The sequence below is a fragment of the Pipra filicauda genome, unplaced genomic scaffold (genome assembly GCF_003945595.2).
Source record: "Pipra filicauda isolate LSUMZ 115617 unplaced genomic scaffold, ASM394559v2 scaffold13_size5146498_pilon, whole genome shotgun sequence".
Taxonomy (NCBI): Eukaryota; Metazoa; Chordata; class Aves; order Passeriformes; family Pipridae; genus Pipra; species Pipra filicauda.
Window position 1 is genome coordinate 3,814,178 of NW_024103874.1, and position 26,540 is coordinate 3,840,717.

At 52.1% G+C, this 26,540-nt stretch overlaps 1 protein-coding gene across 2 annotated transcripts in view; it reads right to left on the reverse strand.

The window, feature by feature from the left end:
- The window catches only part of LAMA5 (laminin subunit alpha 5), an 88,020-nt gene that overhangs the window by 16,346 nt on the left and 45,134 nt on the right, over positions 1–26,540 (reverse strand). The window contains exons 7-43 of one of the 2 annotated variants that reach the window (XM_027710703.2): positions 24,205–24,320; positions 23,204–23,322; positions 22,304–22,394; positions 22,015–22,149; positions 21,513–21,575; positions 20,187–20,327; positions 19,690–19,827; positions 19,305–19,439; positions 18,681–18,815; positions 17,023–17,160; positions 16,825–16,877; positions 16,534–16,633; positions 16,022–16,074; positions 15,510–15,615; positions 14,589–14,688; positions 14,233–14,389; positions 12,436–12,574; positions 9,503–9,645; positions 9,302–9,408; positions 8,465–8,618; positions 7,968–8,128; positions 7,369–7,477; positions 6,789–6,886; positions 6,046–6,244; positions 5,524–5,650; positions 5,210–5,349; positions 4,419–4,534; positions 3,930–4,141; positions 3,495–3,699; positions 3,175–3,319; positions 2,480–2,620; positions 1,955–2,119; positions 1,694–1,795; positions 1,525–1,608; positions 1,048–1,278; positions 388–501; positions 15–142 (exon numbers count right to left, since the gene is read on the reverse strand). In XM_027710703.2, coding sequence (XP_027566504.1) covers positions 15–142; positions 388–501; positions 1,048–1,278; positions 1,525–1,608; positions 1,694–1,795; positions 1,955–2,119; positions 2,480–2,620; positions 3,175–3,319; positions 3,495–3,699; positions 3,930–4,141; positions 4,419–4,534; positions 5,210–5,349; positions 5,524–5,650; positions 6,046–6,244; positions 6,789–6,886; positions 7,369–7,477; positions 7,968–8,128; positions 8,465–8,618; positions 9,302–9,408; positions 9,503–9,645; positions 12,436–12,574; positions 14,233–14,389; positions 14,589–14,688; positions 15,510–15,615; positions 16,022–16,074; positions 16,534–16,633; positions 16,825–16,877; positions 17,023–17,160; positions 18,681–18,815; positions 19,305–19,439; positions 19,690–19,827; positions 20,187–20,327; positions 21,513–21,575; positions 22,015–22,149; positions 22,304–22,394; positions 23,204–23,322; positions 24,205–24,320 — 4,800 coding nt within the window. Of the gene's footprint in view, positions 1–14; positions 143–387; positions 502–1,047; positions 1,279–1,524; positions 1,609–1,693; positions 1,796–1,954; positions 2,120–2,479; positions 2,621–3,174; positions 3,320–3,494; positions 3,700–3,929; positions 4,142–4,418; positions 4,535–5,209; positions 5,350–5,523; positions 5,651–6,045; positions 6,248–6,788; positions 6,887–7,368; positions 7,478–7,967; positions 8,129–8,464; positions 8,619–9,301; positions 9,409–9,502; positions 9,646–12,435; positions 12,575–14,232; positions 14,390–14,588; positions 14,689–15,509; positions 15,616–16,021; positions 16,075–16,533; positions 16,634–16,824; positions 16,878–17,022; positions 17,161–18,680; positions 18,816–19,304; positions 19,440–19,689; positions 19,828–20,186; positions 20,328–21,512; positions 21,576–22,014; positions 22,150–22,303; positions 22,395–23,203; positions 23,323–24,204; positions 24,321–26,540 lie in introns of both variants that reach the window. The other variant, XM_039378531.1, reaches the window with a different exon arrangement.

Sequence of the window (26,540 nt, forward strand, 5' to 3'; positions counted from 1 at the left end):
CCAAGGGTGCTTACTTGTTGGAGGCAACTGAAAGAGGGCACGGACACCCAACACACTGCAGGGGCTCTTGGGCAGAGGGGTTGCCCATGTAGCCATTCTTGCATCGCTCACAGTGGTCTCCTTCTGTGTTGTGCTGGCAGTTCTACAAGGAAAAGGCAAGCTTTAGGCTCAGCACTGACAGCAAGAAGTGGTGGACTGCACTAAGAATTCTCCACTAGGATGCCTCTTTCCCAGAACTGCCTTGTACCCTACACTGACCCTGAGCAGGACCATCCCTTAAATGGCACACGCAGCTAATGCTCCGACTCAGGCACCGTCCTGCCAGCTCAGTTAGTATGTGAAGACCTCATAACTCCAAAATATCCTACTGCTTCACTGTTTACTTACAAGGCATATCCCAGAGCCTGGCAGGCACTGATCTGAGTGGCCATTGCAGTGGCAGGGGATGCATTTTCCCAGAAAGAGACCCTTGGTGTCCCTGTAGTAACCTGGAGCGCATTCCTGAGGAGACAGAAAAAGTCAGAGATCTGAAAAACAACTTGATACTTTTGGGAAAAGCAAAGAAACTGATTTAATTTCCATGACAAAATTCCCACAGGGTTGTACTGATGGAGAAGAGATTAAAAGCAACGATGAAGATTTTTCAGTGTAGCTCCTTCCTGCTCCTCATCACCAGGAGATAATTGGCCAGACAGAAGGACCTATTTCAAGGTATTGCAGGCACATAATTTTGGTCTGCAACACTTGAATGATTTCCCCATCGTGCCCCTTCCAGGCAGATGCAGCTATTGAACATCTCCCAGGTGCACTGTGTTGTGGTAGGAGGGGAGCCTGGGAGACGTTCCTTCCTTTGGAACAACCCCAGCTGCAACTTCAACTGAAGCCCTCAGGAGTCAGCTCAGAAGCTGGTGCCCTGGCACCACTGCTTTGCACAGGCATCCAAACCCCACAGCTGCCACCCACACCAAGCACGAGGGGTTGCTGAGACCCAAACCGTGACTGTTTGACTCCCTCTGACTGGAACAACATGCCCACTTTCCCCCTTACCTGGCAGGAGTCTCCCTGGTAGTTAGCTGGGCAAAAGCACAGCTCCACGTTGCTGGCACGGATGCCTGTAGCTGTGTCTGTTGCCGTCTCCAGGACCACGCGGCGCAGGGACACGGAGGAAGAGAGCTGGGAGAAGAGTGCCCGGATCTGCAGCTGTTCCAGGTTTGCCAGCACCATCATGAGCTCCTCTCTGGACACAGGGTTGTGTGTCTCTGTGTGCCTGAAGTTACCCTGATGGGAGAAAACCTAGCATTACTGGCAGGAAGCACAGGCACCTGAAAATCCAGCCCAGCCTCCACTTCCCTGCTGCTGGGATCTCTCCCCTTTGCAGAGGTGAAACAGCCCTGGTTTTTCACAGGCAGTTCTGCTGCCAACAGGCAGCATATAAAATGTGGAGGTCAAAGCAGTTGCCCCTCTGTCTACATGCTGGTCTTGATCTTCCAGTAGCATCTGAGCACATGAAGCGTGCAAACTCACCTCCACCAGCTGCAGCCGGCCTTCATGCACCTCCCCTGGGGATGGATAAGTGCTTTCCAGAAACATGATGCTCATCTGGTTTCCCTGGGAAAAGCAAGGAAGGAGTCAGTCATCACCTCATCCTGCTCCTCCAGTAGCAGGGGGCACCAGGGAACTTCTCGGGCTGCACCTTCAGGATCACGTCCGGGCGGGACTCCATGGGAATGAACACGTCACCCCTCCGTGGGTTGGAGTGCAGCTCATAGCGCAGGTGCCCTCCGTAGGAGGAAACCTGAGGGAGAGACAAATGTTGCTGCAAGTCCACACCACTGAGACAAGATAGAGATGTCACGCTCAACTGGAGCGTGAGCAATGCCTGCGTGTCAGAAGGAATGCTGCTGGCATATGTGTTGGTGGGGTCAGGGTGGTCCAGTCACCACCGGCTTCTTACCTTGTCCCCAAGGTAGGAGCTGGGTGCAACCCAGTACAGCTCCTGGTAGGCATCTGGGAGGTTCTTGAGGTCAGCGGTGATGAGCTGCTCCCTCAGGCTCAGAGTGGTTGGCACTTCGTGGCGGTCGCTGCTCAACAAGAGCCACCCGCTGTTCATATCGACAAACTGTGGGGGAAGAGCAACTGTGAATCTTCTAGTGGAGTTACAGAAAGTATTCAGGTGAAGAGCAAGTCCCAGAGCAGTGGAAAGGGCTCACACCTCACATGCATCCTGATGAAGTCACTGGAAAGCTGAGCATCACCCCTGCCTCCCACCCAGTACAGTCCCCCCACACCATGACAGGAGACCCCAAAGACGAGGAAAAGAGGCTGAAAGTGGGAGGTGGGCACAGAGCGACAAAGATAACCCTCCTCGCAGGGTAACTTCCAGAGGGGTAGGATTAATGCAGGACAGAGACCCAAGGGCAGCAGGGAGCCCATGGAGCACACCTGACCTGCAGGTTCTGTGGCCCCTGGCCCCTCTCACCTCAGCTCGGTGCTTCTCCGCGCTGCGGCAGCGATCGGTCGCACCGAAGCAGAAACACTTGGTGCAGCCCTTGGGGTTGGTGGCATCCAAAGAAAATGTCCCCAGGCGGCACTGGTCACACCTCAGGCCTTCCACATTTTCCTGGAAGACAAGCAAAGCTCAACAGGGTCAGCAGCTTCTCAAGAGGACAGGGATGGCTGTGTGAGTGATTAAAGCACAATGATGTGATGTCAAAAGACAATAAAGCAGTCCCTGAACACGTCTGCTTGCAAAGTGTTCATTAAACAGAAAATTCCCTGAGAGAAAGCACCCTTCAAAGAGGCTGGAGCAGGCAGCTGAGCAGCAGCCTGATTTACTCTGCTGCCATGCAGGAGCAGAAGAAGTCAACAGGGCTGATAGCTTTACCTGCAACGGGCTCTGACACTGCAGTGGAGCCAGACTGGCTGTCTCCTCAGTGACAGCACAAGGAGTGAGCCTTCATGGCCAGAAAAAATGGAGAGATAAGACCTTTCAGGGTGCTCTCAACCCACCACCCCATGGGGCAGGCTGGCTGTACCTCAGGCACACAGACACTTTCCTCCTTCATCCCTGCTCCCTCTGGTACACTAGGCACCCACAGCCCTCCGAAATGCCAGCCAGAGCAGGAGAGTGGAGCCAAGAAGAAAGGCACCACGTGAAGGCATCGAGGGACTGACCTTGCAGTGACACTGCCCTGTGACCGGGTCACACGTGCTCGCCTCGGTGCCAGCCTGGTGGCAGTCACAGCGCCGGCACTCGGGGTAGTGGTAGTAGCCAGGGGCACAGAGGTCACACTGTCGCCCGATGATGTTGGGCTTGCACCTGGGTGGACACAAGAGTCGCAGTGTTAGAACCTCTGTCGTGCTGTGTGAGGGGCTTTCAGAGTTTCCCCCATTCTGCATGTTTCCTCCCTGCAGCCTGCCGATGTGTCCCATCACTCCAGCGGGGACCAGGGATGCTGCCAGATGTCCCCAGTGCCGGGACAAGGCTCCCTCACCTGCACTGCCCGCTGTCCACGTCGCAGCCTGGCTCTGTCAGCTCCTGCACGCCAGGCCGGGAGCAGTTGCAGTCCTCGCAGCCGATGAGGGGATGGCAGCCGAAGGTTTGGGGCTCACAGACAACACACTCTGGCTTCAGGGTGTGAGGAGGGCAGATGCACTGCCCCGTCACTTCATCACAGAGACGTGTCCCACAGTCACAGGCTGGAAGGGGCAGAAAAGGACTGGGTTTGGTGAAGGAAGACCCAGGAACCCAAGGAGAGTGTGGGGAATGGATGCAGAGCTCAACTGCTCTGAGGGCAGCTGGGCTGTCTGTACGAGGTGGAGCCATTACAGGGCTGGAGAACACAGCCATTTCCCAAAACAGCCTTCAGCTCTGTAAGAGGCAAACCAGCAAGAGCTGGGAAAGCAGAGCGGGAGATGGGACAACTCACGCCTGCAGTTGGGGAAGCCCCAGTACCCGGTGGCACAGCGGGAGCACTCCCGGCCGATGACGTTGGACTTGCAGGGACACTGCCCACCGAAGGGCTCGCACTGGCTGCCCCGAGCCCCGGCCTCGTGGCACCGGCACGGCTGGGCCCCGTTGTTGTAGAACAGGGACAGGGAGATGGCAGAGTCGCGGCAGAACCTCGACGACGTGCTGGGGCTGCGGGGGAAGGCAGGAGGAGTCACCGGGCTGCACATCTCCCCACAGCCTCTCCCCCACCCCAAAATCCAGCAGGATCTCCTGCAGCAGCGGGTACTGAGTTAGAGGGAGGGAGAGCCCTGTGACATGGAGATATCCCCCTAAATACCCACATTTGGACAATAGATAAGGAAAGCCTTAACCAGCCCCCTCCCCTGCCCCACATGAAAGGAATGTGGTTTTGCTCCCTGAGGAAGGTGCAGGCTGCAGACAGCAGAGAGGGCACCCAAAGTCTCACTTGATGTAGAAGCTGTTGATGCCACAGCTGCTGATGAAATCATAGGACTTGTCCAGGGGTTCCTCCTGCAGGTACTGAGAGCTGTAACTGTCCTCAGGCACCACAAGGATGTAATCCTGCAAAGCAAGGGCAAGCTGGGTGAGCCAGGCTCTCAGCTGAGACAGGCAGACACCACCCAAAATGACTCCAAAGTCCAAATGCACCCTCAACCTCTCATCCCTTGCTGGGACAGAACGTAACACACAAAGCACCCAAGCACTGCAAAGACTAGGGGTCACCCTTCTACTGGGGTCTGTCCATCATGATCCATCTAATCTAATGCTCCATGTGAGGAGTGCCCCAAATTCACTGGAGTTAAAACAGGCAGAACACCCTAAAGGGCAGCACTGGCTGTGCCTCAGCAGGGAGGGAGTCGCTGGCATCACTGTCATCTTAAATCTCTAGACACAAAGGCACCTGCGTTTCAACTCTGTCTTTTAGCCATTTACCCAAATTTTGGTCAATCTTCTCATCCTGTTGCCTGAGGATAACAAGGGCTACCTGCCCCCATTATGAGACCTGTCTGGATAAACAATACTATGCAGGTTTAAAATATTGCTAGGGCAGGAGTAAGGCCTTACAAGCCACTAACCATTAAGGTTAGAGATTGTAACTTTCCAGGGTAGTTCAGAGAATGAGCGATAGTGGGAAACATTCCTGTGGTCACACAGAGACAAAAATCCAAGGAAAAACTCCAGCCCTGCTGAAGCCTGGTCCAGCATGCCCTGGGAGCTCCCTGGAGAGAGGCTCACCAGCCACAGCTGCTTGCCCTCTGGCACTCGAACAACCACAGTCAGATCATTATCGGTGACATCCAGGACAATCTGGTCCTCAGAAACTACCAGGCTCCGGCACCCGTAGCCGTGTGGGCAAAAATTCGCGTTGGTCTGACCTGAAAAGACAACAAATGTATTGGTCCCACATTTCCCTTGGAGCCCCTATCACATCTTCCAGTTTGGAAGGGATGAGCAAGTCTTGCTTCATCTTTGCGATCCCCAAAGAACCTGAAATTATTCTCTGGCATGAAAAGTTTTCAGCAGCACCCCCAGGTCCTCGCTCTTCTCACCTTGCCAGATGCGCCCCCCGTTGATCAGCACTTCCACAGGGAAGGTGGGATGGTTGGGCTGGTAGTAGTGCAGGATGAAAGCATAGCGTCCCAGGCTCTGGATCCGGCTGTTGAACACCACTGCAGCCTGGCCCAAAACGGGAGAACAGAGACAAAAATCCATGTCTGATGCCTGTACTCACAGCTGGGATATTTTTTAATTATTGCACAAATTCGTGCTCTTATTGCACAACTGTCATGTCTTGAGAATTTGGTGAAGCAAACCCCTTATGTCTCCACACTCCTCCCTCTACTAATCCCACCCGCAAAGCTTCTCCTGGGATCCCAGAGAACCAAGCAGGGTTGGATGGAGCTAACTCAGGCGAGTCCATGGGAATTACAGGTTCAGGGACAAGTTTAAAGTCCATATTCAATTCTGAAAATGCTCATTGATAAGCTACTCAGTAGATAAGGAAAACTTCTCCCTGTCCCACTGGTCCACTGGCACAGCACCAGCAAACCAGCCCAATCCACACTCACTACCTGTGGGGACTGCAGGAGGATGAGCTCTGCAGTGGGGTCCATCGCTGTGGGAGGACGAGGAGCAGGCTCCACCGGGACCCCAGATGGAACCACATGGACAGCCTGAGCCAGGGGGATGTCAGGGGCAATGGGCAGAACCTGGGCCCCCTCCAAAATGATCGACTGAGAGAGCTTCAGGAACCTTGAGGGGACACAGGAGCTGCTGCAAAACAAGGAGAAAACAGGATTTAAAGATCTCTGACACAGAAAGAGAGAGGTTCTGTGGTCCTGGCAGGAGAAGCACACCCTGTAATTCCTGGTGGATTACAAAGCATGCCTGCAGAGGGAGAGCTCGCTACCAGGACCTCTGGGGCTCTGGGACATGAGCTCAGCAGGAAGAATAGGAATCTGGCACAGGCAAATTCCTCTGCAAACATTTATTCAAAGCAGTGTCAAAAATCTGGATACAGCGAGTGTCTTGCTGTATGAGAGCAAGCAGAGGAATGCCTATTTGGGATAACACCTGAGTGTCTGCCCCAGGAGGCAGTGTGGTGCTCAGATAAAGGGCCAGCAGCCTGACTCCCAGTCCATATTCCATTTCTGCCTGCTCAGTGGACACAGGCAAGGAGTTTCACCTCAGCCAGAGATCTCTCACTATTGTGTCAAGAACTTAAATGGCTCCAAATCCTAGGGAAGTAAGAGAAGCAATAGTTTTTTGAACAGCCACATTCATGCTAAAACCATGAGGGACCTGAGACTCGTACCTGTTGGAGAAGAATGTGCCATGGACGCTGATGCAATGCACCTTCGGCTCGATGAGCTCCATGGTGAACTGTGCAGCAGGGATGAGGTACACTTTGTGCTGCCACACGTGAGAGAGAGAGGCACCTGGTTATGTGACAGCCTCTGCCACTGGAGCCCACAGCAGTTCCTGTGCCCACCAGGTTGACCAACTATGACACTTCAGACACTTCAGCTAATGCATGGCAGGTGACACCTTTGTTCATTACCCCTTCTTCCTAACACATTTAGGAGGCTCCACGCATTTATGGGATTCTTCTATCCTTGGCTGAGCTACTCTGAATGCCTTCAATATAAAAGAGGTACTGCCCCAGTGCTGCAGAGATCTCTCTGCAAGAGCAGCTGCTTCGCCCCATTTTCTCCCCAATTCCAGTCCCATGATCTACTTCAAAACACCCCATTGACCATGTTCTCCACCTTGGACTGGTCATGACACAGGCTAAGATCTAGTATCCAGTCCAAACAGTACTAGAAAATCCTTCTAGAGGCTGGGTACCACTCCTTGAAACCTGTTGACAGTGCTGCCCGTGCTGGGAGCCTTACCAGGAAGAAGTCAGCCAGATCAGAGGTGAACCGAATGGTGGCCTCCGAGGTAAGTTCAAAAGTTGCCATACGGCTCTGGGAATCTACAGCAATCCCTCGACAAAGGAAACTGCAAGAGAAACACAGATCTTGAAGCCAGCCTTGAGCAGGGTCATGACCCATTTCTTATCTTGCCAGCTATATGTCCTGAAGGGATTTACACAATGTTCCTTTTGATGTTTTTTCTGGCAAGTCATGAGTGAAGTTTCCCAAGGACACCTCAAACGTTTGTTTCCTACTGCAAAGGTTGCAGTCTGAAGTCAGACAGGGTTTGACCTGTCTCCAATAAACCTGCCTGTAGGTCATTCCCTAAGTCAAGGCCCCTACCAGTGTATCCAGCTGTAAATGAATGCAACAGATTAGCTCCTGGCAGAGGCATTAGAGGACTATGCTGGCACAAGAACACAATTCCAGTGGATGGCCAGCCACTAAAATCTGTGTCCAGCTGAGGCATTACTCTGTTCATGTGATAAACCAGAAAAAGTTCCACTCAGGGGGGAGATATCCTTGCCATGGCACAGGAGGACTGTGCCCTTTCTCCCTTTCAGAGGTGAACATACCTGTAGACACAGGGGTAGAAGGTGAACGTGCCCTGTTGCATGGCTGAGTGTGGTGAGCTCACGGCAATGCCCACCGTCTGCAGGGCGTTGGTGTTGGCATACTCCACCACCAGCACGTACTTCCCAGGCTGGGCAACAGGCAGGGACAGCTGGACTTCCACCTGGAGGACAGAGGGATGACCTGAGGGAGGGTCTTCAGTCCCACTCTCCACAGTGAGTGTGTGCAGGATGCTACAAACCTCCTCTGCATCTGAGAGGACAATGGGACAACTCTCACCAAGTCCTTGCAAGCCCTTTACATGGGAGACTGTTTTTGAGTGCCTTGAGCAGGGCATGCAAGCACACAGCTGCAAGGCTGATGGGGCAACAGTGGGGTGCATGTGGGTGTAAAACCTTTCTGGTAGCCTGCCCAGGTGGAGGTAAAGCACCAGAGAGTGGGGGCAGAGGGGTGAGCACTGCAGTGCCCGTGTGAGGGATGAAACACAAGCGCCACTCACATCACTGCCACTGCAGGTGGCCATCCGTGGGTGGGAGGGGGTGAGCTGTTCTGTGGGACACAACCTGGGGAGTCTGTTGTCCAGCCTGCACACGGCATCCACCCCTGACACAGCAGGGAAGCCGTCCATGGACAGGTACTGATACAGGAGGCAGCTGAAAACATACAGAAAAAAATTGCAAAGTACAAATGTTACAACAAGATTGTAAGAGTCGAGAGCACCCACACAGCCTGGTCCCAGCCAGGTTTGCAAAAGGCTTTGGTCTATCAGGAGGGCCAAGGAGCACCTCTGGTTAGTGGGGAGCAAGAGACTGGGTATTATGGGACTAGTGAGGGCAGTAACAATAAAAACCTTCTCCCCCTGCATTGTCCTTTATCCTGGGGACCATTACTATAGTGGAGGGGACAAGTGGTGTCCAGAGACCAACCAGCCTTCTTGCCAACATGGACAGAGGTTCTGGGCAAGCAGATACACTGAGATGCTCCAAGCACTACCAGTCTGTCATTGGAGCCATTTTCCAGGACTGCTGACTGACACACAACCTGGCACTGGGAATCCAGCCTAGCAGGGAGGCAGGCTATGGTCTTCTTACTGGGTGAGCTGGCCCTCCAGGGTCCATGAGAACACACAAACTGCCTGTGCCATGGATGAGGAGCTCTGTGGGTTGGCTTTCTGGGCCAGTGCAGGTTCCACAAGCTCTATAATCCCAGCAAAGTGCTCGACTAAGCAGTTTTACCGTATCCAGACTCTCACAGAGTACGGACTGTATATTCCTTAAACCCAGGCCAAGAGGAGCTGAGTAGGTCCCCCACAGCACAAAGATTTGGAGATTCTTACTTCTGAGTGGCTTGTTCAGGGGCTGGTTGGTAGGTACATGGCTCTGTGACCTTTAGCTGCAGGATTGGTGCTTCGTAGTATGAGCTGGGTAGCAAAACCAGATAGTCCTAAGAGGAGAAATAGGAGAGTTGTTATGTTTGGGACACTTTGTCCCCAGGGAGCTGCTGAAGCCCCCATGGTGGATGGAGCACAGATCCTTACCAGCAGCACACCCTCTGCTTCAACAACCAGAGACCAGGTGCTGGGGTTGAGTACGAAGGGTTCCCCAAAGCTGTTCTGGGGGACGGTGACAAAGGCTGGCTCCGTGCTGGGAGCAAAGACAATCTGCTTGGTCTGCTCTGTACCTGGAGTGGGAGGGATGAGAGGCTGTGAAGGGACTGGAATGGAAAACCTGGGGCTCCACATGGGTGGCTCTGCTCAGGGAAGCAGCTCTGTGGTGCAGTTGGGAGTCCCGGGTTCCCACTTTCTCAGCGCTGCCAGAGCAGATGCACCCCAATTCCACACTGTCCTGGAACAGAGATATCCACTCTGAACCTGCTCAGTAGCTTAATGGGAGAAAAAAAATAAAATCACTGCAATCCTTAATGCCAATCCATAGCTCTCACAGTGTGCTCTGCATCCCCAGACTGCAAAGCATGGAGTATTACATGCCAATGAGTATTTTGCCAGCTAGAAAAGGAAGGAACTCATCTGTGAAGAACTTATTGTGAGACAGACAAAAAAAATTGCCCAGATGCATTTTTCCTTAGGGATATTCTGACTCCAGCTCCACAGGCAAGATACTTATCTTCTGGTAAACTCTCAGACCCCCAAGCTGTGCTCGTGTCTTCCTTCTCGCCAGCCACAAACTCTGCACTGAGATTTAGACATTGATTTTAACTGACAGGACAGAAAGGGTTTAAGGCTTGATCCTGCTGCTGTTGAACAGCTCCTCAGCTCAGCTGACAGTCCCACAACCTCTGAATTCATTAAAGTTGGATGCAACAATGATACAGCAGGTAGAAGCAGCCTGTCTGCCTGCCCAGCAGTCTCAGGAGCATTCTGGAGAGCACAGATGAGAGGGATTCACCGAGAATGGCTGCACGGTGAGCAGATGGGATGAAGCAGGAGTGGAGAATGTGACACTGACTATCCTGGTGTGGTACGTGGACATCAAGGTACAAAGCAGAGGACCAGAAGCTAAAGCAAGGGCTTGTGCTACTGCTGGGATGGGTAATCCCTCCCCATGTGTGCCAGCTCTGTTACATGCCCGGTATCAGCTGAGGCTGAGCCCTTGCTTTCCCAGATGAGAAAGGAGAGGTGAGGATGCAAGGAATCAAGAGATTTCCCTGAACAGGTAATGGGGTAGCTTTCTTGATAAGCTGAAGTTTCACAACCCTTTGAGATGATATGTAGTTCAAATTGAGGTGGTTTCTGGAGGTGGGGTGGGAGAAACCAGTATTGGCTGCAATTCCTATGCTTGGAAAAGGCTTCCCTTTTTTCAAGCCACGTCTTCCGACTTTACTTCTTTCCAGGCTGCTTGTCCTTGATCAGGTGAAGCCTATTCCACTCAGATAGAGGGTGGTTGAGCATTTCTGGAGCCTCCCAGGGATGCTGCCCTCCCAGATCCTGTGGTTGGTGAACCAGTCTGGCTGTTTGTCTTCAGCACTAGAAAAATCAAGTGTTGCTTCTGCACATGGCGTGAAGCACATTATAAGGCAAATGAGCTCTGTTGCTGGATAGGACAGATTAAATACTTCCTGACCTTTGGTGGGATCCTAAAGCATGACCATGGCTCATGCTTCTCTTGTCTTTCTACTGTGCAATATGACTGGTTATAAAAATAAAAAGCAGAAAAATAGTATCTTGGCATTTCAAACTTTGCATATCACATCAAAGGCAGATCACCTTCTATGTCAATTTGAGACAGAGGAGAGAACATCACACACTGATAAACTGGGTGTTTGCTGTTGACAGCCTTGTGCTGTGCATGTATGGTCTGGAGGAAGAGCTTCAGCAGGATGATGTGGCTCTGGCACTCGAGGGGGTAAAATCAACCAGTCAACCACCCATTAGGGCACCTGCACAGCCTCAGGTCTGTCCCCATGCAGTCTTGCTCATATTGTTTCCCAGAATATTTGTTATCCAGGTTTCTAGGCTTGTTCATACATCTTTTGATGTCTCTTCTTCTCCAGCAGCTCTCGGCTTGATAAGACGCTGCACCAGAGTGCAATGCCTGTATAACATGCACAATTCCACTCCACTTCCAAACCCCACACCATGTGTGAAGCCTTCAGCCTAGTTTGGGAGATGTGCACAGTAAGGGCACGATTGCCACATCAGGGCATCTGCTAAATAAAACCACATCCAGCTGCCAAAGTTTGGATCCACTTCCCATCACTTGGCTCTTTCTGGTTTTGTGGAAACTCAGCTCAATTCTGTTTGGGGCATTGGGGTGATCTTGTCCCATGCTGGAAAGATTGTATAGAATTGTACAATAGTCTTATCTCCCACAAGCGTGGCTGATCTCAGTCCTCAGTGTGCAGCCCCAGGGCTGCTGCTGCTGCTTTGTTAGATAAAGGGGGCTGCAAACTCAAATCAGCCTTTCAATTGGAAGGGCAGGACTAATGGGTAAAGCCATATGGAAGCGTCTTCTGGAAAGGATGATGCAGGAGGTTGCCTGGGATGGGGAGGAGGTGGCGATGGCACAGGGGAGCAGAGCAGTCTGGGATCCTTACCTCTCCTTCGTGGCTGATAAGCTGTAATTTTGCCATACACAGTGGCCCCTCCTGAATTAATATACCTCAGGATGACATGGAACAGATAGAGCTCTGCCTCCTTCACGTCTACAGTGACTCTGATTTTATTCTGCAAAAAGCAAAAGAGCACATGGGGCACACGTCACTGGGGGCCAGCTCCTGACAGCCCACCCGCTCTGTGGGAGGGCCTGACCCACCTGCCTACCTGTCTACCTGCCTGCCTCTCTTCCCCCTCCCTCGCCATCCCATGGCACGGCTCTGGCCGGCCACCTGGGACGGGCACACTTGGGATGGGCACACCTGGGACGGGCACACCTGGGGCAGGAGAAGGGGCAGAGGAGCAGTGTCGCAGCGTGGGATGCTCTGAGTTAGTCTAGAAGTGAAAAATGCACTTACAGTTGCCACAAACATTAAACTTTCCTTCCTCAACGACCGAGACCCTCCCTTCCACACTGGCGGGCCCCCGGCTGACGTAGCGGAAGACGAGGCGGAAGAGGTCGGGGGAGGTCACATTGAGAGTCACCACTACCTTGGGCTGGTGGGAGAGAGAAAGGGGAGAGAAGCAGAGCACACCTTCAATTACCTCCACCGCCCGCACTGCCAGCCCAAGCGCAGCCGCTCGGCTCACTGCTCCCAAAGCAACATGCCACAGTGCGAGGAGGACACAAGCACACGGACCCTACTGCAGTCACGGCACATCATGGCACTGTCCTCTTTTTGGGACCGGCCACCGAGGGAGCAACCTGCCTGTGGGAGGGGGTGGAAAGGCTCTTCCACATCTGGAAGGTGCTGTGGCACAGCAGGGGGGTTGGGCTATCCTGGGGCACACACCATGCCAAGGGAAAGGTTTTAAGAAGCTCTTGCTTTTGTTATTGGCACGTTGCATCTGGGCTTTGTGTGCCATAACCAGCCAGCAGGTACCAAATGCTGAAGCACCTGCACTTGTGTTTATGGGGCACTGCTCAACTACCTACAGAAGAGGCTGGGAATTGAGCTGGTGCCTCGTCCTTGGGAGGCACCATCCCAAGGGCTAATGGACTGTGCCACTGATGGTGCACCAGCCCGTTGCCCGCCTGGACGCTGTTTGGCAAGACCCCAGTTAAGGAGATGCTTAAGTTTGACCTATTTCAAAGAGATCTAAGCTTAAATAACCTCCTGCCTGCAGAGTAAAACTGGGGTCTGCCCAGGGAGACTTCTAATGAGGGCTGTGCATTCTCCAGTTACACTCCATCTTCCCACTTGGAGAGCAAAGTGGTATGATCTTGAGGAGAACAAACTACAGGTGAAACCTGCCAGCAGGAAGCCACATGCCAGCCCTTTTATTGAGGCCTATTTCTATCTCAAATGCCAAAACTGGATGCAACACTAAAGCCGCAAGCTTGAGCATGAGCTCCATCCTTAAGCTTTAACGCTAGGATTTTCTCGAGGAAGCCTACAGGAGTTCATTGCTTAGCTCCTACCTACAGATTCAATGGGAAATGGCCCCTCTGTTACTTTACCTAAGCATGAAAAAGTGAAGAAACTGAAAGTACATGCATGAGAGTAAGGACCATCTTACATGGGACAAGACTGTCAAGAGAATCACTGCCCTGCATCCCAGCCCCCAACACACACAATTCTGCAAGGGCCATGCAGAAGAATCCACCGTGGAGGAAAAAGGGTCGATAGATGAAACAGCTTCACTTCTAGGGCTTACACAACTCCACATTAGCATAAACCATCACTACAGCAAACCAGCTAACAGCAAGGGGCAGAGGCTGAAGGGTAACAAGAGGTCCAAGCTGAACATGGAAGCTAAGGAGGATATTACTTATTTTTGGAAAAGGGAGGAAAGGTTATGCTGAGTTGTAGGAAAGAGCAGTCAGATGAAAGAACAACAAGGAAACTGAGAGACAGCATTTACAGACATCCCTGTAAGTAATCACCAAGCTACCTTTGTCTAAATGGATTAGGATGTCACGGGATTTCCAATTTAGGATCTTTCCCCTCATCAGTCTATGCCATCCCCAGTGCTACAGGAAGTATCTGCACAAACAGGCTATATATACACTGTGCTGTTTATGTTGGCCATCATGTCACTTTGGGGGGTTGAGAAGCACTTGGGGTGAAAGATGTGTGCCAAAAGCACATCAGTCCTCCACCGGCCACATCCTCCCCAGAGGGAGCTGGGCTGGGATGCAGGCACAGGCATACCTGGATGGAGGACATCTGTGCATATCCTCGCCAGCTGAAGCCCTCAAACTCCAGGGGATTGTAACCAAAGCGCACGGCACGGCCAGACGGTGTGGTGCCTTCTTCCAGCTCAAATTTCAAGTGGTGAAGGTCAGGGAAATAATGGTCCCGCGCAGGTCTGGGGAAGAGAGAGAGCACTGCTACCTACTGGGCTACCTGCAGGGAGAGGCAAGAGGACACCTCTGCCAGGCACGTGGCTGGTGTGGCAGCTGCCCAGACAACAAGGTCCTCATCCCCGTGGTGGCAGACGACACCATTCCCGAGGCAAGGAGTGGGAGGCAGAGCACTCCAAGGTGCATCTCCTGCTGGCAGCTTACTGGGTGCAGGTGGGACCACGTGTGCTCTGCCGGCAGCGACAGGCTCCGCTCCGCTCCTCGCAGGACGGCCCCAGGGACCCGCCGACGTCGCACCGGCAGCCTGCGGGCAGGAAGAGCCTGTTTATATTCCCTCCACGCTAACAAGCTCCTGGTCACTAATCAAAGGCACGTCCCAGCAGGCAGGGAGCCTTGGGCCGCTATTTTTACTCCATTGTATCCGTTTTCATATTTGGCCCCGGCCCCACTTGGATCGTCTCTTCTTCCACCTCAGTGCTGAGCTATTTCCAGGCGGCCGCGGGAGGAACAAGGTCTGCAAACCCTCATGGATGGGTGTCGCCAGCAGCAGCCTTGCTCCCTCTTCCCAGCCCTGCCAGGACTGTGTGGGCTGGCTGAGAGCGTCCGGATCTCCTCCTTTACCTCTTCCCATGTGCATGATGGAAAGGAGCCAACCCCACATGTCCATGCCACCCACTCTCAGCAGGAGGATGGCACATGGATGCAAGGACACAGCCAGTGGTTCACACACACCAGTTTGTGGCACTCTGAGGAACACCCTTCCTGTCTGTTTGCTCCCCAGCCTGACAGAGCTGTGTCCAATGGTGGTAAAAGTGTGAACTCAGGTCTCCAGATCCACAGAAGATCCAGCCCCTGCTCTGGGCCAGGGTATAGAATCATAGAATCACCAAGGTTGGAAGAGATCTTTAAGATCATTAAGTCCAACCATCAACCCAGTGCTACCACTGTAACCCCTAAAGCGCTAAACTGTATCACCCAAAAACAATGACCCAAACCAGGAGGTGGAACATCTCTTGCCTCTTCTCTCTACGGTCAACAATCAGTTGTCTATCCAGAGCTGTGTGCTCCAGGGTCAGTTCTTGCAGCCCCCCCTATTCACTCAAACCCATCACGGAGGGGACTCACCTTGGCACCCAAAGTAATTTGCATTCTCCACGTTGAAGTAGCCGTCCCTGCACGCCGAGCAGAACTGCCCGCACACGTTGGGTTTGCAGAAGCACTGCCCGTCGCCCTAGGAGGGAAAAGCAGGCACGGAAACTCATTCCCTCCTGTTCCTTGTCATGGCTAAGCTGTTTCTCAGTTATTTGGGTTCTGGTCTGAGACACTGCAGAAGCATTTTTGAGTTTCATGCTCTACATGGTTTCCTGCGCGTGGGTGGGCCAGATAAGGGCCAGATAACTTAAATTACCCAACAATGCAGGCAAACAAAAATCCAGGCATCCTGGGACAGACCCAGAAATACTTAGGTGCCTAATTTATGACAGGTCTTAATCCCACGTTCTCATGCAAGCCCAGACTGTGGTGCAAGCTTTGAGAGCTCAGCGTCAGGCCTTTCCAGCAGCTGCAGGGAGAGACAGAGCTGAACGCTCCCAACACAGCACACTCAGAGGAGCCTGGAAGCAGAGGAGCAAACCCACCTGCCGGCACTCTGCGATTCTGCTGATGGTGCCCTTGGTGTCACACTTGCAGTCTGGAGAGAGGGAGATGAACAAGAAAGCCAGAAGGTCAATCAGTCCCTGAGAAGAAGCCTGTTGGGTTCAGCACCCATCACACCAGAGGACACCGAAAAGGGCTACATTTCGTTGTGGACAGTTACTGCTGAGGACACAATGACTAAAGACATTTGCCTTTTCTGCATATTTGGCCATGAAAAATTAAGCGTGCAAAGTCTGTAGGGAGGGCTGAGAATGGCACAACTCATGGCACAAGCCTTATGTTTCATCCAAGCAAAAAGCTCCAGGCTCCAGCCTTTCCCCTCTCTATGTGGGGGTTACCCAGACCACTCCAGCTTTGACATGTCACTTCTGGGAGAAGACAGAAGGAAGGGCATCACTTCCATCCAGCAATGATGACCCCCCCCCAGTTTGGGTTCTGCACCTTTACAGCACGAAGGGGACTTCTTGGGGCTGTGCAAATGCCATTTCCTTACTCAGGCAGCCGTAGGGATTCTCTGGAGTCAGGTTCCAGTATCCAGGCTTGCATCTGTCACAAGCTGGGCCTTCAACATATGCCCGACACGCGCAGGAGCCCTGGGGAAAGGGAGAGGGTGAGAAGAGCAGGTTAGAATTTGCAGCACAGTGGCTGAACGTGGGATCTGCTGCTCTGGTGTGGGTAACGGCTGCTTTTGGGTTGAGCTTAAGGTAGAACCTGGTCCAAAATGAGATAAAGGGGATCATGCAAAAATGACCTGCAGGGGTGGGTGGGTTCATCTGATACTCACCGGGGCCAGTGAGGGATCTGCAATCTCCAACCCTGCTGGGTTACAGGAGCCCACTGGAAAACAGAGGCACAAGGAAGGATTTATGGAACTAGCTCACACACCCAGGCTGTTTGGGAACAATAAACCCATTTACCAGCACCACACCACTATGTCCCAGGACACTGGAGTGTCCCAAGACATGAGGGAGAAGGGGACTACCTTCGCAGTGGGGGAATCCATAGGCTCCTGGCACGCAGCTGTCACAGCGCAGCCCCGTCACTTTGGGCCGGCAGCTGCACTGCCCCGTGTCCTGGTCACAGGTGCTGTGCAGGGAGCCCTCCGGGGAGCACTGGCAAGCTGCAAAAGAAGGGAGAGCAACTGCTGGAGCTGCAGGGCACGGGGACTCCTGCATTCAAGGCTTCCCAGCAGCAGCCTCTTTTTGTCTGCCTGACCTTCTCCGCCATCAAAGCAGCCAGAAATATGGGTTATAAATAACACACACGCTCATTCTTCGCTTTTGGTTAAAACCACCCCATCTTTTAAGAAAAACAGTACAAGTTGCAACGTTTATCACACCAATTCATATACATTTATGTGTGTTTTGGAGGCAGGGAAAAGTTTTGGTTGAGGAGAAGGGAAAAGTGTGATCTCATCCCCCAAAAGTTAGTTGCCAGTGACACATCAGGCTCTACAAAAGCCCAAACATCCAAGAGTAGCACTTGGCCCTCAGGGTCTGCCCTGTAGATGTTGTATGTGGGCAGTGGGGCTGCAGCACCAGGCCAGCAGCACAGCCTGGGCAGTTGAGGGCAAGGGCAGGGCAATGGCTCTGTGGCTTCCTGCACAACCTGCCTCCCAGGAACACATGCAGAGATCCTACTGCCCTATTGCAGGAAAGGTCAGCAAGCTGCTGGGGAGCTGCCCATGCCTTCCCTGCCCAGCCAGTACTCCTCAAATCCCTGCCAAAGGAGACGTTTTAGGCTGACATCCCCAGACTGGCTGATAGCAAAGCATTGCTCATAAAACAATGGACTAAAAAACCCATAAAAATCAGGTGGTTCTTTTCTTTCCTCGCTGTGGCTCCTCTACAGCTCTGTAATGTGGACACTGCTTCATGAGACAAAAAAAAAAAAAAAGGTGACTGCTGAACTCCTGTGAGACCATTTCATCTATGCCTCCAGCCTCTTCAAAGGCATATTGCCGGCATCAGCATTTGGGAGGAGTGCTCTGCCAGCTGGCACAGCTCAGGAGTCTACATTTAGTACAGTGCAAGAGGGTGATGATGCTCTTTTGTTCCCTCAGGGAAACTGTATCACGGATTACTTTTTAATGAGCAGTAAATTCTTGCTGGGAGACATAAGAGTACATCTGGCTTCCAGTTGGGCTGCCGACGGGGAGGGAGACGAGGACACTCTGCCCAGAGCTGGGGAGGACTGGTCAGAGTATTTTGGGCCACAGGCATCTGCCACAGGCGTTGCTCAGCCCTGGCAACTGCAGCTCTGGTCCAGGAGCATTGCAGTGCCCAGGGAAAAGGACAGAATCACAGAATTGTTTAGGTTGGAAAAGACCTCTAAGACCATCAAGTCCAACAGTTACGCATGGCCCAGCCCGCCACCAAACCATGTCCCCAGGTGCCATATCTACATGTCTTTTAAATCTCTCCAGGGATGGTGACTCCACCACCCCTGGGCAGCCTGGTCCAGTGCTTGACAACCCTATTGATAAAGAAGTTTTGCCTAATATCCAATCTAAACCTCTCCTGGTGCAACTTGAGACCATTTCCTCTTGCCTCATCACTTGTTACTTGGGAGAAAAGACCAATCCCCACCTTGCTACACCCTCCCTTCAGGCAGTGGCAGAGCAATAAGGTAGATACTCACGAGTGCAGCTGGGGTACCCATAGAAGCCCAAGGCACACTGGTTGCAGGTGTGTCCTGCAAAATTCATGTGGCATCGGCACTGGCCAGCTGGGCTGCAGTTGTTGTCCACAGCACCCCGGGAATCGCAGGAACAAGCTGTAAGAGCAGGACTGTCAACAGCCTGATGAACCCTGCAATCTGTGGCCAACCACTGCTGGTCTGTCATTCAGCCCCCCCAAGAATTAGCCATTTCTATCAGAATTAAAATAATTTGTTAATTCCCTGGCATGTCAGGTGGTATTTTCAGCTGGAGTCATGGCCATACCAGGAAAATGCCACTGAGGGTTTTTTACAGCCCATTCAATGTTCCCCAGCAGTTTAGTAGGTTAATGCACTAAAGTGACATGCAAAAAAGGCATAAGCTGAGACACCAGGTCACAGCAGGGTTGCGATGTGGAAGTGTGACTGATAAAAAGTGCTTTGTCTTCCAGGCTTTGATGTGATCCATGACCTCCAAAGCAGGCCTGCCAAATTCACAGTGCAAACCACATGGGTTTGATGTCGAGAAACACCAAAGCCTTACAAAAACAGGTATGTTTTTTAGAAAGTGACAGACCAGCAGGAAACAGAGGTTAAGGCCCTTACCATAGCAGTGGGGGTAGGAGTGGTACCCAGGACTGCACTGCTCACACCGTGGCCCAGCAAACTCGGGTCTGCAGAAACAATTCCCGACGGAGTCGCAGCCTCCCGGCAGCGTCCCAACAGCACTGCAACCACACACTGCAACACAGAGAAACCATCTGCCCTGTGCTGAGAGCACACAGCAAAGCTCATGGCAAGTGTCTTTTCCTCTGAAAGCTTCTCAGGTGGGTATTTAGGTGCTGCTCTAAGAATTCAACCCGTCAGTCTCTGTGTCCATTGCCCATACTCTTCAAAACGCCCAAAACCCCACTTTCCAGTCCTTCAACCCTCTGCCAGAGGACTCTGGCTGTGTGTAGCCACCCAGGCCCACGGGAGGACGGATACTCACACTGGCACAGAGGGTAGTTGAAGTAGCCTGGAGCACACTGGTCACACAAGTGCCCTTCAAATCCTGTTCGGCACAGACACTGCCCGGTCTCGCTGTCACAGGTGCCATCATACTGACCAGGGCCAGAGCACTGGCAGGCTGGAAAGCAACAAGAGCACTAATAAATAAGCAGGTTCTTCATCTTTCCCCTTCCTAGGGAAGGAACCAAGAGCACTTGTTCCTCAGGGGTAGAGGAGCAGTCGCTGGAGAAACCCTGGCAGACAGAGTTGACACTAAGCATGCCTGGCCCATAGCTCACATCCATAGGGAATTTCTCAAGGGCTCCCCTCAGCCTGGGAGCATCAGGGATGGGTGGAAAACAACAGCAAAAGTCATGGGAATTTGTCACTTGGAAGTAGGGCTGGAGGATTCCTCCTCCCCAGCAAGGAGAGGCACATTCCTGCCCAGCAGGGGGGTGAGCAGGGCGAGCTTGGGGCCACTGACCCCCAGTTACTCACGCTGGCAGCTGGGTCCATAGTGGCCTGGGGCACACTGGTCACACTGTGTTCCCTGGAAGTTGGGCTTGCACACACACATCCCCACACGAGGGTCCTTGCGACAGGCGTTGCCTTCTGTCCCACCGGCGTAGCAATCGCAGTCTGGAGAGGGGACACACAACAGGCAACACCACACGCGGCTGTCAGTCGAGCTCTGAGGTTCCACAAGGACAGGGCAGAAGGTGCCATGAGAGGCAACAGCTCAAGCATTTGCCCCCCCTGATAACCTTCCTATTAGATGCAGATGTTTTAACCAAACCCTCCCCAGGCAACCAGCACCCCTGGCTCGTGGGATAGCTGGGAGAGCTCAGACCACACAGGTGTGAAGGTGCTGGGTGGGCAGCAGGGAAATGCACAGGGCAGGCAAATGCTGCTTCCACGAGCCCAGGCAGAGCTGATTCAGTGCAGCACTACCTAAGTGCGGGAATAACCAGAGCCTTCAGCTAACCAGGGTGAGCTTTGAGCTTTCTCTCTGGTCACTCCACGCTCAGCTGCATGCGAGGCCTCCCCACTGCCAGGGCAGGCAGGTGCTCTGGGTGAGCAGTGCTGAGGCTCTGAGCCAGCCTTGCCATCACTGACAGCAGTGGTGTGGGGTGCTGGGCTGGGAGAGAAGAGCAAATATCTGAGAACTAGAGGGAGAGGAAGGTGAGGAAATGAGAAGGGAAGTGAGAAATTCCAGCTCAGGAAAGAAAAAAACCTGTCTGGAAGATACAGAGTTTAAAATATCAGAAGGAAGGAAAAGGTTATCTGGAGCATTCTGGGGAGCATGAGACAGAGGAGGATTCGGTGGGAAAAGAGACAAGAAAAAGCACAAGGGAGTAGATGAACTGAGAGGAGTGAGCATGAGAGAGGAGGGAGGTGGAGGGGAGCAGGGATAAGGGCATGGGTGAACTTTCTGAACAACACAGAAAGTGACACAGAGGGAGCAGTTGCCCGTGCACACTTCGGAGGCACCCACAGCAGAGCTCCCAGCTCAGCCACAGCCCCTCCATGGTATTTCAGGGGTTTCTCACAGGGAGGCCAGAAAGGGCATCCCCATGTGGCCTGGACCCCAGAAAAAAGTAATTACACAGGCATTCAAAGCTAAAGTTTTCATGTCTATAAAAGCAGGGATCATAAAACTTCCTTTCCCCCACCCTCAGCTGTCTCCTCTCTCAGACCACTCCCTGTCTCATACAATGTACGTGCCCAGTAAGCTGAAGACCTGATCTTGCATTGGATGGGGAGATGCAACAAAAATGATATCATGGTGATTAGCAAAACATCAAGGAAAACTGCACTGCTTACTTATTATCTGTCCTGCAGGAAGCACTTGTTCTCCAGTATCGTTGTGAGTGAAAGCTGGAACAGCTACGCAGAGAAAGAGACATTGCACAGGTCATCACACACCCTCAAAGAAATCCTGTCAGAATATCAAGGGCCTGACAATCCTAAAGCTGAACAGGCTGAATGAAAATGTGGAACATGGAACAAAGCACAGATATCCCACTAAACAACAATCCATTACAGCCCTTGTTAAACTGTCTTTCACAGAAGTGAGAGAGGAAACTCCAGCAAAAATGGAAAGCTCCCACTGACTCCACAGAGCTGAGTTCAGACCATTCAGCTCTGGTCCAGCTTCCACCCAAGCCAAATGTGGGCTTGTTCCTACCTGCAAAAACTCTTCCTGGGACAAGAGTGCCAGGTGGCATGGGGAAAAGGTACATGAAGAGCAGCCACAACTGGAGCTCTTGGCTCTTCCCGCACCCCCTGGGTCTGCGGGATCCCAGATCTGATCACCCCAACTTACGGTAACAGTGGGGAAAGTTGAGGTATCCCTCAGCACAGGCATCACAGAGCTCCCCAGTGTAGTTGGGTTTGCAGTAGCAGCGGCCAGTGAGGTCCTCACAGGTGCCATCAGTGAAGTCAGACTCACAGTTACAGCCTGCAGAGAGGGACAAGCCGGCAGCGGTGTCACTGCCCGAGACCCCAGACCCCCTACACCAGAAAAACCTCCCAGCCCAATCCTCCAGACCATCCTCCCCAGTGCCACCAAGTCCAGGAGGGCATCTATGACCTACAGAGGAGTTCACACTCACGATAGCAAATGTATGGAGAGTCAATGGGGTGGTCAGGGGACCGATAGTATCCCGGGATGCATCTCTCGCAATTGATGCCAGTGGTGTGATGCTGAAAGACAGTGGGTTAGAGGGGCATCAGTTCCTGTGCCTGCAGGACTCCATGTTCATCTGCCAGATATACTAACAGCCCCAGGTTACAGAGGAAGCAGCTCAGGAGTGTCAGCATGCAGAAGACATAAATCTGCTCAAAATGCTGCATACTCCGATTTGAAAACAAAGCATTTCCTCCAAACTGTATCCTCCCATAAACACAGAGTGAGTTTCAGGTTCATATCTGACCTCAAGCCCATTTCACTTCCCTCAGATGATAAAATGTCCTGACCACTTTGTGCTTGCAGGATGGGAGCAACCTGTTTCCTCCTAGCAGGAAAGCACAGTGAAAAGTTTCATACCACTACGTGAATTAACCAGGGCACAGTCACCTTGGGTAGGGAAGAGCTACTTTACCACTTTCACTGGGAATTCAGAGATTAAGACCGGCATTCTGGTGGGCAGAGAGAGATCCAGGGAGATGGCAGCACCTGAGTGCTGTGAACTAGGCAGGGACCTCCAAAAGTGCTGAGCAGCAACCTGTCCCTCCCAATTCCAGTGCCTCAGCAGACCAAACCCTAAAGCATCAGGAAGGTAGTGGTGCTACCCAGGGGACGGCTAGAAACCCAAGTGCTATTTTAATTACTGGTGCACACTCCTTTAATCCATGGCAAATAGACTAAACTTCCAGGGAAAGACCTAATGTAGATAACAGAGGGTGTGTGAGGGGCTTGGTGGAGGTGCCAGCAAGGCTGAACTCCAGGTTGACAGCGGAAACAAACACAAAAATTTGAAAAAGCCTTTTCTACTGGAGCTCTTCAGCCCTACCTGACAGTCAATACAAACACCTCCCCCTTCAAACTTGTCTTCACGACTCCTGCTGGCTTTGTGGCGATCCACCTCCGGGTCATAGTAGCAGTCATAGGCATGGCCATTGCAATTGCAAGCTGAAATACAAGGAGACATTAGCTAAGCCACCAGCCCACGGAGATCCTTCAATCTCCAGCTGCATCTCAAGATGTGAAAGCTCCTTTGTGGGTCTGATGTTCAATGGGTTACTTTGCAATGAGAAATGATGCCTGAATGCATCGGGAGGGGTTACGTGATCTCCCAAGCTCCTAGAATTCCTTCAGTTCAAAAGCACAGAAGCAGCAACTCTCTCACAAAGTCTGGTCGGCAACCAGGAGAGCACGGTGGGCACAAAATCACAAGTAAAATATGTGCAGGCGTGTATGGACGAGCAAGAGAAATTACCCAGCTTTGGGGCCTCAGAGAGTCCGGTTTAGAAAACAACATTCTTGCCTCTTGTATCCCACCCTGGATGGAGGTGAGCTGTAAAATTCAGCACCCAGTGAGGGGGCTTTATAAACGCACAGGATTAAGATCCTTTGCCACCCTACACGTATAAGACACCGTGTGGTGTAGCTGTGCTCCGTGCTCTGCATTCCTAGTACAGCAGGAATTCCACTGTCGGCACTGACCAAAGGCTTCTCTGGACAAATTAAGATGTCCTGTATGTAAACACGTCCAAACGTAATTCATCTTGGAGACAGAATTGAGCAACGAGACTTGCCTGCACGAACCCTTGGACACGCAGGAGGAACTGGAACATAAGCAGAGTCCAAATCCCACACAGACCTGGTGGACCTCCCTGTGTGAGCCTCAACTGAGCACCACCAACCACTGTGCCAGTGACCTCCCCGTCACCCAGTCCCGCACACCACCAACCCCACCGGTCCAGCGAATGGCTCCTCTGCACCGCAGCATCCAGGGCTGGTGTGCTTACAAAGTAGCTGGAAAAGGAAGGGAAAATCCCAACTCCAACTCACGCTGGCACTCGTTTGCGCTGTCGGCAGTGGCAGGTTTCCACGGGAACTGGTTGTAGCCGGGGCAGCAGCGATCGCAGGACCCGCCGCAGGTGTTGTGCTGGCAGTCACACTGCAGCCTGCAGGGAGGGGAACAGGGCACAGACAAGGTTGGGGTGATGACAGGGATGTGTGGGATGGGGACCTGCCACGTGACCCCGCTGTGCAGAGCTGCCACTAGTCAGATACATGAACGACTGATATTTGCAAATCCAAATATTCTGGAAAAGAGGCTTCTAAGGCATTTTTTTCAACTTTTTAATTGCTGATTTATTTTTTTCTGAGCTGAACACCAAACTTGGCTCTTCCAGCACCATTCTCTCCCTTCCTTCTCCTCCACCATCACTCCTCTCTTTTTCATAGGGAGACAAGGATTAGAGAAAAATCAGCGTGACGCTGCTGAGCCAGCTCTGCAGACAATAAAATGTGAAATGGTTGCAGGTGGCAGTGGTAGAAGGCTGAGCTGAAGCAGATTACTTGTGTAGGGTAGTGTGGTGCAGGAACACAAGGATGTCCCCACCACTGTGCGGGGGCAGCGTGAAACAGCTCAGAGCTGAAGAGGCCACACAGGTGCTATCTGCTCCCCCAGGTGTACCTGTGCTGCACAGAGGAGCCACAAAATTTGAATTAAGTCTTTTAGCAGATGCTGGCCCCATGCTCCCTGTGAAATGCACCTCCTGCTTTCCAGGCAGGGCCGTGCTGGGTAAACAGGCGGCTCCGGAGGCGCCAGGCAAGAAATCTCGACAGTCAACCGAGGGATCTCGTCCCTGCTCCACCGCAACGGTGATTCATTAACAGCAGTGACATCATCTCCAAAACCTCCACTTAGCAGAAGGCGATTCCCATCCAACACAAACGCGTTCTGTTGTATTAGACTTATGGATAATACAACATGTTCCAGCTTTTATCTGTGCAATTACTCATTTCCCCTCAGGGCCCGTCTGCCACTCCCATCTCTCCCTCCCTCCAATGCTTTTCCATTCAAAAGCAGTGTTTAAAAATAAATGTAATTTTTTTAAAACATCAGAGACAAAAGGAGCAGTCATTCAGGGTAAAGTGCAGGAGTGCAGACACACTCATCCGTGGCTGCAGTGAGCTGAGTGCCAGGGTTTCCACCTACATGTAATTTTAAGATGTGGGACCTGCAAGTGTATGTATTGCCAGACAGAAGCAGCAGCACGATCTCACTGTAATCAAACACGGGATGAGCTGAAATTTTGCGGGAATGCAAGCAGGATCCACATTCAGCATGTTTGCTTCAGCCAGAGGGGTTGAGAGGCAGGAGGTCCCAGTGCTGCTCCCAGCCCTGCTGCTGGTCCTCCCCTTGAAGATGCCACGGGATACTTGGCCGAAGTCAGGCCTTTGAGCACTTATCATGCCCTGTCTCTGCCCAAATTCCCAGGCTGGGCTGTGGCTGGCAGAGTCCTGGCTGAAGCCTAAGTGGCAAAAAAGTGCCTTGAAATATTCAGTAGGAACTTGTTCTCCCAGTGTTTTGCAGACCCCAGGGGGGAGACACAATGAAAGGCAAACTTGGGCCATGTCTCTGTAAGAAAACCACCCACAGACCTCTCACCTGGCTGATTACCACTCAGCACTTCCAAAAAACCAAAATTTTAGGGGTTTCTTTCCATGGCAGCAGCTGGAGATCAAAATTAACATCCATATACATATGTGTGGAGAAAGATGGTCACTGAGTCAGGGAACTTATAAACCTGCTGAGCAGCGTTAATCTCCCTGACTGGAGGATGTGGCCCCAGCCACACACCCTGGCTCCTTAATGTTCAAGATGTTTGAAAAGCACTGGTTCCATTCCCAGAATGCAAAGAGATGGCACTCCATGAGTAAAGATGCACATTTCAGATGGAGAAGGAGTTATTTATTTAGTCTGTGCTGTCCAGAGTTGGGAATGACCTCTTGGAGAGTTCATCTATCATGGCTTTACTGCACCTTGTGCTGAATCCATGCTGCTAATGAATTATAGACAAATGTGCATAAACTACAATATTTACATGTTTCACTGATTGAATATATACAAGGAAGAAGAGGGAGCGGCTGTGTTCACATAGCACATATTTCCTGCTTGTCCTGACATAAGAGATGAAACCGCAGCCTTCTCACTGGAATTGATGCTCAGTAAGAGAGACTAAACAGTTTGCAGTGAGCAGCTGTGGCAGAGGTGAGAGCAGCACACAAGCATTACAGCATCTGGATTTGGCTGGGACATCTGAATCGCACAATCAAGAGAAAAAAAAAAAGCCCCTTCCTCTGCTTCTGACTGTACTGAGGAAAAACCACCTGCA